This window comes from Pinus tabuliformis, chromosome 7, assembly GCF_031772625.1.
Source record: "Pinus tabuliformis cultivar Carrire ecotype Pingquan chromosome 7, CPIR1, whole genome shotgun sequence".
Taxonomy (NCBI): Eukaryota; Viridiplantae; Streptophyta; class Pinopsida; order Pinales; family Pinaceae; genus Pinus; species Pinus tabuliformis.
The window spans coordinates 1,718,785,960-1,718,799,325 of record NC_142293.1 but is presented as its reverse complement, the minus strand read 5'-3'; the positions used below and the strand labels follow the sequence as shown (position 1 = coordinate 1,718,799,325).

General features: G+C 35.3%; 1 protein-coding gene across 4 annotated transcripts in view; it reads right to left on the bottom strand.

Annotated features, from left to right (window-relative positions):
• Positions 1-13,366, bottom strand: part of LOC149255202 (translocon at the outer membrane of chloroplasts 64-like) — a 257,950-nt gene that overhangs the window by 44,448 nt on the left and 200,136 nt on the right. For all 4 annotated transcript variants that reach the window (XM_089460380.1, XM_089460381.1, XM_089460382.1 and 1 more), the window contains exons 10-12: positions 2,551-2,678; positions 2,398-2,449; positions 1,186-1,255 (exon numbers count right to left, since the gene is read on the bottom strand). In XM_089460380.1, coding sequence (XP_089316506.1) covers positions 1,186-1,255; positions 2,398-2,449; positions 2,551-2,678 — 250 coding nt within the window. The remainder of the gene's footprint in view (positions 1-1,185; positions 1,256-2,397; positions 2,450-2,550; positions 2,679-13,366) is intronic.

Genomic DNA, 13,366 nt, shown 5'->3' with positions numbered 1-13,366 from the left:
ATCCCTTGATGAAGTGAGGGATGCCTATGCAGATTTTCCCATTGGAACTGGTCGATTTGCAGGATATGATGTGATTAGAGACGAGGGGGCTAAGAAGCCCTATTCTTGGTGGGAAACTCATGGGGCAACAAGCCCTCCTCTACAGCAATTAGCCATGAGGCTCATCTCTCAGATGACTTCGTCATCTTGTTGCGAGAGGAATTAGAGCACATATGGGAATTTGTATAGTGTCAAGAACATCAAGCTTGAGCAGTCCAGGGCAAAGACAATGGTGTATGTGCACTTTTTTCTACAAATCGAGTCATGCCTGTATCTAACACAAATCATGTGTGTCCCATGTATTATGGATGCTTAAATGGGGCGTGTTTTGTTTCCTAGCTCATGAACCATCATTGTGTACTAAATTTCACACATATAATATAATGAATAATATCAATCTCTCTTTCTCTTGTGGAGAGAAAAACAAATGTTGGCAAAGCTAAGAACCAACATAGATAGATTGGGATGTGAAACAAGTAAGATGGAAAGAATATAAGAAAGAATGGGAAAAGAGGACATGTTAAGTGGGTGGGAATGGAGAGGTAGAAACCTAACTAGAGGAGGGAAAACTACAAAAGAGTGGGTGGAATATGGCATTCCAAGATGAACATGCAGAAGAAACAACAAAGAAAGCCTCGATAATGATGTGAATAAGAGACTAGCCACACAAAGCTACTACATCTGGATAGGAGACTCTTGGTAAGAGAAGGGAAGGTTGAATCCAAATGAATGGTCCAAAGCTTATTTGTATCACACTCTAGATCTTGACTCATTGTTCTATTCCCTCTTATTTTGATGGTATGTTGTATTGAATGTAAGCCTTTCCATTCCATAGGCCAGTTGACCATGTCAACATTTTGATAAATTTCTCTCTATAGGTATTTATTTCTGCATGTGTAAGTGCAACTCTAATCCCTGCATCCATTTTGTTGCGCTCATTTTTACCAAAGACTTGACCCCAATAAGGAATAGGACCAAGGCTAGAGGACCAAAAACTATGAGTATGTAACCCATACTTCCCAAAACACAAGCTATTGTTTCATGCTAAGCATTGAATTGCATCTGCATGAAACTGAAATATTATAAATGCCAAATGTATAGTATCCATATAACTCGAGTCACAACTAAACATAAATTTAACCATACCTTCCATAGCTTCCGTGTAATAACAGAGATTTTCCCTTGCAGTACCCCTTCTTAAATATGCTTTCACATTCTGTCAAGAAGAAAGCATGAAGTTAGTCAGGTAAAATAAGATGAATCAAATAATTACAAAATTTCAATCATAACTAGGTGAAATAACTAATGTAGGTTACTGTTGACTGGAAAATATACTCGTATGGTGAACATATACAACTGGATCTTTCACTTTAGCAAATCCTCTAAAGGTAAAGACTATTGTTATAAAATTATAGAAATAGAGATAAATTGTTCGCAAGATCCTCATAATGCAACATGGACTATAGCTGAGGCTTTTGTTAAGTAGAGCTTATACCAGAAAATGTTCATAACATGGTCAAGGAGATCACTTAACTGGCACTCTGAAATTATAGATTTAAACCAATTATTTACTGCATCACAACACATTGTATGCCAAAGATTGTGTCTGTCCTATTAAATATAAATCAACTGAAAGGAATACAGGCTTGCATCACAACACATTGTATGCCAAAGATTGTGTCTATCCTATTAAATATAAATCAACTGAAAGGAATACAAGCTTTAACAGGAACATTGAATAAATAAAATAATAATAAAAAACAATAGTAATAATCTGTACAATAAACATAGCCATAATTCCCAAATGGGAACAAAGTGGGCATGCCAAACCCAGTCTGTGAGAATTTAATGTACATATCCTGCAAAAGAATGTCAACTCGACAGCATGCTAATGTTCTGAATACATTGTACGAATAGAAGAAAGTTTATATGGAACTTTCATTGTTTCAGTTGAACATTTTCAAGCAAGTGTTTGTATAACAGAAAACTTAATGTATACCTCCGGCAAAAGAATGTCAACTCAACAGCATGCTAATGGTCTCAATACATTGTAAAAATAGAAGAAAATTATGCGGAAGTTTCATTGTTTCAGTTCAACATTTTCAAGCAGGTGTTTGCATAAAAAAAGCACACAATCATTAAGTATATCTAGTAACTACCATAACTTGTAGTTGGCAGAAATGCCTACTTTGACGAATTAGTTCATACTTTTTCCTTCCAGAAACTGCTGGGAAAACTGTTCAGTGTGTTTACGAATACTATTGGTTGCTATTAAATACCAAGCTTCAAAAGGCTGAGAAAAGACCAATGCAATGAAGGAAAACATAAAATTTTAATAAGCCATGGTTTTGTTGTCACCTTTTTGTCGATACTAATTGCTTTGCTACAGTCTTCTTCTGCTTGTTGAAATCTGTCAAATTAAAATAATAAAATATATCAACAAGGTTCTTATACCCTAAACTTAATCACAACTTTACACGCAAAAGAATTATCAAATAACTTCATCCATACCTTCCCAATTCTAAACATGCCGCTGCACGATTGCTGTAGTATGTAGCATTCTTGTCATTTAGCTTGATTGCTTCAGAATAAAAATTGACTGCTTTGTGCCATTGTTTTCCCTTAAATGCAACATTACCCTGCATAGAGCATTTAATTGGCTCCAAAAATTAGAAATACATACACAACTTCAACCTGAACAAAAGTGGCTGTGAAAGTGAATCATTAAAATTTAAAACCAATCATGAATAAAAACCATTAAACTATATGGTCGATATGAAAAAGACCAACTATTCAGTGGAGTAAAGGACTGATGATCCTAGAGTCTTGACCAATATAGCTTCAAAATCAATCCTAATCGAAGAAAACAAATAACAGTACTGAAATACTTTCAGCAGTAATAACATAACATAGAATCCTTAATGCATGCAATGACAGGCATCTCTGCCCAATATATTGGCATCAAAGAATAGCCTCTTGCTATACAAATACATTAACGTGTAAATCAAAACAAAGTTGACTTAATCATAAACCTAAGTCACAAGATTATCCGCATTTGACTCAAAATATCAGTGTTCACAAAAACACGAACTGTAGTTATTCAAATGCTGCACTTTCAGAAAGGAGAATGATGGAGGTTACTGCCGTCCTTCGAGTGGTTTTATTACTATCATTTAGGGTTCCTATTGAAGGAATCCAAAACTATGATTTAGGTTTCTAATATTTGGTTTGGGTTTTACTTTATTTAATGTTTGACATAAGTTTAATTTATTTTAATTAATTTAATATTTAGTTTAGAATTTCGGCTTCATGTTATTTTAGTCAATAATTGGTTCACCCAAGATCATGTTTAATAGTTAGTTAAGGATTTCTGTTTCATCTCATTTTATTCAATACTTGGTTCCCTCAAGATCATGTTAAGTGTACATTTGGGTTCATGTCAGCTACGGGAAAGAAAAGTTATATCTAGATTCTATATGCATTTTTACTTTAATGCCGAATCCCATCAAACTTGCCAAACGTTCATGATTTATTAGCAATGTTTTGCTCCCTGAATCTGATACATACTTGAACCTGCCAACTTTTGCTAAAACCACAGAACCTTACACACTTTCAGATGGTTAATCATTAATACTAGACAGTTAATTCAAGGCACACCCTGCTAGAAAAATCTGAAAACAAACAATTGTACTACGATATTTATTTGTCCAGCAAAACTTATCATGCCATAATTGCACATGGTTGCAAATGCTAAGAGTTATTTAGTTAATAACAGTCATCTAAATTATAAAATTAATCTTAATAAAGTTACTTTTTGACTCCATCTAAATCATTCCTTAGTGTTGTATTAATGACTTAAATTATACTTAGGCCATTCTAAAGTTCATGCATCAAGGGGTTTATGCACTTGGGGGTTTTGTCATTCCATATACTAAAATGTCTATGAATTGAATTATCAAAACCAATCATGAATAAAAAAACCATAAATCTATATGGCCCATATGGGAACACCCAACTATTATGTGTATCCTTCAATAGAGTAAAGACCTAATGATCCTTGAGTCCTGACCAATAATAACTTCAAAATCAATCATAGACGAAGAATGCAAATAATTGTACTAAATTACGCTCAGAACAGTAATAAGATAATAGTATAATGTTATGCAACCAGCTCACAAAATAGAAGAAGAGATAGATCAACGACTTGAAAACTAGCGTCTTCGAGGGGGGCAACCTCTTTTACATTACACAAATGAACAATTCTTGGATGATACAAATGACAAAACCTCATTTCTATATATGGGAGTCTAAAGGGTCACAATATAATCAGAGCCGACATAACAATAATAATGTAAGGGCACAACAATAACAATAGTGGGCTTCTATGGGGCACAATAATAACAATATGGGGACTACAATAGTGGGCTTATATGGGGCACAATAATAACAATATGAGGACTACATGGGCACAACAATAACAATAAGGAGGCTACAGTGACAATAACAATGAGGGAATACACTAGTATTATATGGACCTAACATATAATACAGAATCCTTCGCTAAAAAGGGTAAGCTCTCTTCATCTCATAATCTAAAATGTATTTCATGCTTCCAAGTTCTTTTCTATTCTTAGTTTTCTTTTGTTTGGTTTCTTTTTGTATTGTATTAGAGCCACGTTGAGGGGAGGTCGAAGCGGCTAAAGAGAAAGGGATTGTGTAGATCAGTGATGTATGAGGTATCACTATTCAATATACACCAAAAAACCAAACGGCATTCAGGGGAGAAAACCTAAGTATATGTTGTTTGAGGTACTTCAAACTGAGTTTGATTTTTTAAAAGAGAGAGATATTAGGGTCATTTTTTTCGGTTCTAAAAGACAGAATAGGTTATTTTTGCCCCATTTCACGCTAAGTTGCCTTCTCTAAAATTAGGAAAATAAAATGTCTTCCAAAAATTTAGAAACAAAAGACACAACAAAATCGATTATTTTTTCAAAAAAAGGTAAATCAGTTTTTTGCAGTATCATGCATATACACCATCTACCTCAATGGCAGTATGGCCATATGGAAACCATCAAAATAAAGGATTAACTTCTACTTGTGATATTTGATGAATTCAATATAATATGTTAAACAAGTAGACTATACATAAAAGTTTACATATTAGGCAACACTGAAGACAAAAGAGAAAAGTTAGGGATGGAGATCAAACGATACAGTCCTGGAGATACTATATGAAATTCAAATAGTTATGCATATGGTTGAACTGTATTATGACATATTTGGAAACTCCTCGCCAAAACACTGAAAATCAGATCTCTGATTTTCTCCTTCACTCACGTGACTTTTGAAATGAATGTTCTCTGTGTGTCTTGTCCTTTGCCCTCTTTGTCTTTTATAACTTTGCCATGAGCCAAAAACCTAATCTTCAACGGTTAAGATCTAACTGTGAGATCAATGGCTCTCTTTTAATTAAATCATTAAGTGATCCACTTTAGTCACTTCATTAATTAGAAGTCAAATTAATAAATAAAAAATGTTCACTTTATTAATTAATTAATTAAGTGATCTTTTGGAAAAAAGCATAGGATACATTTGATGACAATTTCCATAAGTAGACAACCTCATGGAAATACCTATCTGAGTTACAAACACTAACACTCCCTCTTAGGGAGGAAGTTATTCTCCACCACTCTAGGGCTTGGTGAAAATGTTAGCAATTGTTGCTCTGTAGGAATATATCAGAGCTTGACTACTCTTTTCATCGCCCTATCTCTGATGAAGTGGTATTTGATCTCAATGCGTTTTGACCTGTAGTGACACACTAGATTCTCCAAGAGTTTGATACAATTGTTGATTTGGGATAGCATCGAATGTGCGCTAGCCACGAAAACTGGTGGAGTGGCTAAAGCACATGAGATCTCCAATACCCAGAAATGGTTTGGGCAGATTCTAAATAGATATTAAAATAATTAATATTTTTAATAGTGTTCCTAAGTCTAAACTTAGGAAAATAAAAAATTAATGTGAATTAATATAAAATTGTGTTAGAAGGATCCAAAAGTCATAGATCAAGCCAGAATTAATCTTAGTCGTTGATTATGGACTTAATCTAGGTCGTTGAATTGCCAACGAAAAAAGTATAAAAGGAGGCTTGAGGGTCACTTGGAGAATACACCAAGTTGATCAAGATTTCGATTTTCTGGGGCAGGGTTTGTTGTTGATTTGTGGTAGCATCGGATGTACTCTAGCCACAAAATTTGGTGGAGAGGTTGGGGCACATTAAATCTCCAATACCCAGAAAGGGTTTGGGCAGATTCTAAACAGTTCAAGAGATATTAAAATAATTAATATTTTTGATGGAGTCCCTAAGTCTAAACTTAGGGAAATTAAAATATTAATGTGGATTAATATAAAATTGTGTTAGAATGGTCCAAAAGACATGGATCTTAGCCATTGATTAGGGACTTAATCTCGATCGTTGATATGTCATCGAGAAAAGTATAAGAGGGGGCTTGAGGGTCACTTGGAGAGCACACCAGATGATCAGTGATTCTATTCTCTAGAGCGGGGTTTGCTAAGAGAGATAGAATCAGTGATCAGAGTTGCAGCTGAGGGGCATTGAGTACAGATAGACAGAGAGGCAGAGATAGTGCCGGGAGAGCAGCGCAGAAGCCAAAGAGAGTGGGGTAGTAACAGTGAGGGCTCAGGCAAGGCCACACAGACGCAGCCAGGAGCTGCGCAGTGCTTCAGAGAGGCCAGCGTTGTTGACGCAGAGGGCCAGAAGGCTGACGCAAGGCCTCCTAAGGCTGACGCAGACCCATTCAAGGTGACGCAGCGCTTGGCAGAGAGGGGGTGACGCAGTCTAGAAAGGAAGAAGCTGGGTTTCTAAGGCAAATTGGAGCTGAGGAGCTGCTGAAAGGTTTTTCCGGGTTTTAGTCGGGACATTTGTCTCAGACTAAGAGGTACTACTGCCAAGGAAATTCTCTGTTGGGTAAACCGGATTTGGCACCCAGATTGTACTTTAAATTGCTTAATAAGAAAACCCTCAGATAGCTGCATCTGTTTCCCCGCATTGGGTTTTTCTGGGGACATTGGTCCAAAAATAACGATGTCATTTGGTTTGATTGTTTTTGTCTCCTTCAGTTGATGATCTGTAATATGTTGAGCATGCACTAGTGTTTATTTTTCGTATTTACATTGTAAATAACTTGTTAAGTAACGGAACAAGTAGGTAGGAATAAATCAGTAAAGTGCATGGAGGGTTTCTAACTAGTAGACTTAGAAACTTCAACATGGTATCAGCGCGTGGTTGCAGATCACGGGAGAACTAAGGACATCAGCTGAGCGGAGCAATAGCAGCAGAAAACAGTTGTCCCAAGTGACATAGTTGTTTCTAACAGAGCAACAACAAGGGAAGGGTGACGCATTGTCTGCGTCATCAAGGGTGAGCCAAGAAGAGGCAGCGCAGAGGCTAAAGGAGGCAAAGGGAGACTCACGTAGAGCCATGCAAAAGCTAGGTGTTATGTAAAAAATTAATTAGTTTTAGGTTTATTATCTAATTTAACCTAAAACTAACTAATTTTTTACATAACATTGCCTTCCTCTCGAAAGAATGCTTTGTACTCAAAGCATACGTAATGACGGATGTTGTTGACAAAATGCTTCATTCTCCCAAGAAGCGTCTTCTTCGGGTAAGTCCTTCCACTTGATTAGATATTCCAAGATGATCAAAGTCCCACACTTTAAAAGGTCTTGGATTAATCTCTCAATTTCCATTTTTTGGTGATGTGGATATCGGTATGGCTTGATGTTGATGGGGTCTGACCCTGCCTTGACTTCTATTGTATGCTCAATTTCCCTATTAGGCGGCATCTTCATAGGTCTTGAAATACTTTTTCATGCTTCCGAATTAGATCTTGTGTCTCTGGTGACTCTTCACTGGTCATATTTGCAGATAGCATTTCTAATTGGTGACATTGTACTACATAAGCGGGTGCTCCTTTTCGAATCATCTTCATCATCTGGGATGATGATACAATTTGATTCTTTGGTGCTTGGAATCCATGTAATTTGTACTTCTGACCTCCCCATTTGAATTTTATAAATTGTACTTGATGGTTGGCGGCATAAGTACCTAAAGTTCGTAGCCATTGGATACTACATCTACTCCTCCTAACGATACCGTGAAGAACGAAGACTCTAAATTAAAGTCTTGAATTTGCAATTTGACCTTATGGCATTTCCCCACCTTTTCAATCTTCTTACCGTTAGCTACCATCATTTTCATGTTTGGTAAGGGAAATGAAAAAATATTGAGTCTCTTTGCCACGTTTGCATCTAAAAAATTGTGTGTGCTACCAGAGTCGATGAGAACCACTACGTTGTTATTCTTTATGTTTCCTTTTAACTTTAGGGTCTGAGGTTGTGATATACCCGTCATAGCTAATAATGACACTTGCGGAATACTTTCGTCATCTAATTCTAGTGAGAATTCTAGGGCATCTTCTGTTTCTTCTATGTCAGAATCTTCACTGTTTGAATCATTGGTTGCTTCACAATTATATAGGTTCTTTGGTTCTTTTCCTTTAGCACATCTATGTTTGGGGTCCCACTTCTCACCACAGCATTTGCATTTACCCTCTTTTATCCTTTGTGTTTCCACATTAGATTTTTCATCTTCACGACGATGTGGTGGAACATATCTTGTATTGTTTGAGTCCACATACTAGGGTACTCTTCGTCTTGAATATGTTTTTTCCAATTTTGACCAAAATATTTGTTCGAATTTCTTTTCGGTTGTTTTTGCTTTTCGTCTTGCTACTTCTATTGATGTAATGTCATGCATCTCAAGTTCTACTTGTAAATGGGTTTTGAGTCCCGAGACGTATGATTGAATTAGACGAGATTCTGATAACCCAAGTACTCATGTTACTAAGGTCTCCCATTCTTGAGTGTATTCGTTCACACTCCCTTTTTGTCGTAATTTGAGGAGTTATGAAAAGAACTCTTCTTCCTTTACACCTTGGAATCTTTTAAAGAATGCATCTTTAAACTTTCTCCAACTAATGACATGTGTTGTCTTTTTCCACCACATATACCAATTATATGCTTCCCCTTCCATTTTCATGGATGCGTGTCTGAGCTTTTCGTCATCATCATTGATGTCATATATCTCAAAGTATTCTTCTGCTTTATTTATCCATGCAACATTGTTTCTTTCGTTTCCATTGAATTTAGGCATCTTGACTTTTGGCCTTCGCTGGTATGTCGCTAATGGTTGAGCGAAAAAGGGGTGTTAATTGGTAAAGGTATCCCATAGTTGCTTGTTTGTAAGAGTCGCGTTACTTATTTCTTGGTGGGATGTCGCTGATTTTTTTGGGGATTCAGCTTTTTCATGAGAGTCTGTTGATTTCGTTGAATCTGATGAGTTGTGCTCTTGATTTTCTTCATCTTCTTGTAGTAGTTGTGCAGTTGTATAATTCATCTTTTTACATAGAAGTTTTAGAAATGTTAAGGTCTCTTTGAGATCTACTTCTGTTTGGACACGGTGATTTTCCATCTTTATTTCTATTTGATTTGTCGTATCCTAAAGATTTTTGATATTGTCAACCTGCCCCTTAAGCTTGATCTGGAAATCATCTAATCTTTTATTGACCTCGTCGTGGTTGTTATTTATCTTATGCTCCACGTCAACCAATTTTTTTTCGAAATCAACCATTGTCATTGTCGACATTGAGCGAGTTTGTGGGGGTGTGTATTTATCTGCCAGCTAAATTTTTTTTTAACTTATTTTATCTCCCTTTTTTTTATATATATATTTCCAATATTCTCCCTTAATGTGGATTGTTAAAAACTTGAATACCCTTTTATTAAGAAAAAATACTCCTTTATATTGTTGCCCTGTATATATGTATGTAATTCTTTATATTAAGACCCCTTTTCAAAATAACTTTATTATCTTAAAATAATAATAGTTTCACTTCTTTTTTTTAAATAATAAATTGGTCCCTTTTTTATACTTAATTACTTCCTTGATAAATTTTTAATGTCACCCCACTTAATAAATATAAAGGTCACGTCTTTTCATATGACACGGTCACGATGTTAAAATACCATGGGCTATTACCATGGGTTGTTTTTAAAACCTCCGTTAAATGTTCTCCACGTAAAAAGTAAAACGTATTCCTTTTGTTTTTTGTTTTTCGTTTTTGTTTTTTTGTTTTTTTGTTTTTTTAACTTTTTAAAATACCATGGGCTATTACCATGGGTTGCTTTTAAAACCTCTGTTAAAAATGTTCTCCACGTAAAAAATAAAACGTATTCCTTTTGTTTTTTGTTTTTCGTTTCTGTTTTTTTTGTTTTTTTAACTTTTTAAAATACCATGGGCAATTACCATGGGTTGTTTTTAAAACCACAGTCTTGTCCACATAAAAAGTCTTAAATATACTTGAAATATACTTGGTATGAGATTTGGTATCCGTTTTGTTTTTTCTTTTACCTTTTTTTCTTCTTCCTTTTTTTTATTTTATTTACTTATATTTTTTTTTGGCTAATTTTTTTTTTATATGGCCAAAGGCCTAGAAAAATAGAGAAAAGGAGAAACTCCCAAATATTGAGCAAAATGCTTCAACTATACGGCAACAAGGTTGACGAATTTCGATAGTCAAAGGCCTGGTGATCAACCAAACGTGGCTCTGATACCAAATGAAGGGATAACTTCTAGATACACAGAGAAATATATATATATATATATATATATATATATATAAAATTGACAGATAATGATTGTTTACATTGGGGTTCCTGGCTTATATATCGCCATGGGCACCCTTTGAGGAAAGGGTGTGATCTTATGATCGTGCCCTTTCGTCTAATTTAACCTAAAATCAAACAATAAACCTGAAATTAACTAATTTTTTACATAACATATAACTTTATTAATAATATATAAAACTTATAATATATAACTTAATTATAGTAGATATCTTATGTAACCTAATTAACAACGTATATGATGAGAAGGTAGAAAGGAAAAGAGATGTGAACCCACACTGACCAAGACAAGAACCTTGGATGTTGCAACCCTTGCATTGCCATCACGCCCATATCCCTGGGTTTCTTTCCCTACAACTCGGTTTCCTGTGCAAGTAACAGTATTTGTGGACATCGAATATTATGGATCCGGTAACATAGGTCCCAACATTCTTGAGAATCTGTTTGTTACTCTTTTTCTTTTGTTTTTTTGTGAACATTATCAATTTCGATGGTTGGAAATTCCACATTGTGATCTTAATCACATTTATGGAGATTGTTGTTGGTTCCTTGGAGTTTTTGGACTAGCTTGGGGGTTCATCTTCATGGATCCCCTTCTCATCACGGACTTGGATCATTTGATGAAGATCTTTGGTTTTAGGGAGTTTCGCTTCTCTTTGGGAGTTTATACTTGTTGCTCAGGTCTTCTCACATGTCCTTTCCTTCTTGATCAACCCTTTGTGGCACTTTTGATGGTTGTGCAACATACTATTTTGTTATGGTGGGTTGGTATATATGCTTATCTTGGATATGGATGATGGTTCCAATTCCCAAGGGGTTGGATGATGATATTAGGAGGTGTAGATGTTGATTTTTCCAAGTGACTTGGTGCGTTGATGTGTGATGTTGGTGTCATCAGGATGGGTTGTTCTACATAGTACTCGTGTGTTGGATGTATGATTGCGACCAATGTTGCACGAAGCGGGGACGTTTTTGCGTCATTTCCCAAAAATCAAAGAAGCAAAGTGTCTACTGTATATATATATATATATATATATATATATATATATATATATATATATATATATTCTTTGCATTTATATAAAAAAAAACATCCCAAATACCAAATTAGTTGTAGAAGACATGAAAAATGCATATCTTTACATAAATCAAGATAATATGGCATCCATGATTCCATTGTACATCAATGATTAATTATTCTAGCATCAACCATCTAGATTCTAGCAATTACAAACATACATCAAATTTTTAAGCATATTATTAAACATAAAACATTTAAAAGATAAATTATAAAATCATCAAACATTCAAGTAACTTATCTAGCAAGTGAGCAATTGTCAACATTAGTCATGTCCAAAATTCAAATAATAATGTTGACAAAATAGGCCACTTGGCCACCACCAAGACTCAAGTACACATTGAAGTAGGAAGAGTAAGACAAAAAAGTTCAAATTAACAAGAAGCCTACAATTCTAATCTATGACAAAAGTAGTAAATTGTGCAACACTGATTGGGACACACTTGATGTCTGTTTGGGTTAGCTTTTTGTTATGCCCCATTCTCTTAAGATGTTGCTATGGTGGGATGATTCATGTTTCCTTTTGGGATTTTCCTAGATGATTTAACTTTATGATGTAATATTTGCTAGAGATTACCTGGGGGGGGGATGGGGTTAATGATGTTAGTAGCCTCATTGGCACACATGTTCATGATTGATTTAATCAATTGGTGAGTAATTGGAGGGGGTGTAGGGTTTTATATTAGCATTAAACTTTGTGCAAAGATGTTGAAGTTGATTTAATTGTTAATGGTTAAATTATTCTAATTTTTCCATATTAAGGTTAATATCTTGGGCACCCTATTTTGTTAGCCTCCTTTTTACAGTTGGAGTGGTTGGTTGCAGTTTGTTGAGACTCTCTAGTGGTCTTCTTGGGGATTGTTTTCAAGGCATGCAAAATCTTATTTGTTTCTTAGAGAGGTTGGCACACTTCCTTAGGGTGTACTCTCTTGGGTTGGTTGGACTCCTCTATGACATGGCACATGGGGGAGTATTTTATTGATGAGTTCTAACCACCTTGGCAAATCTTCTAGGTGCACTTCATTAGAGAGTATTTTAGTATTTATGGGTGGTTGAGGTAGTTACATGGATACTCTTCTAAGGGACATCTCTACTAGGTTCTCTTTCATCGTTATTTGCATAAATATTGCAGCCACACTTGTCATCATTTGACCTTCCTTGGGGAACATCTTCATCTCTTTAACTTGGTATATATATTATTTTATTGGAGGTGGTTATGGAGGAGTTTCATGGAGGGGCATGCGACATACTTGTGGAGACAATTCTTGTTATTCTTGGAGATATATATTATTATTTCATGTAATTTCGGCATGGTCAAAACCCCGATTCACCATTATCTCCTAAGATTTGTTTTATGGAGATGGTTCACTTGCTATTTTGGGGTTTTGACTGATTCATTTCATGTGGGGCGCTCCATCTAGTTTGAGTATTGCACATTTATCCATGGAGTTGGTTGCCTCCGGATTCACAAAT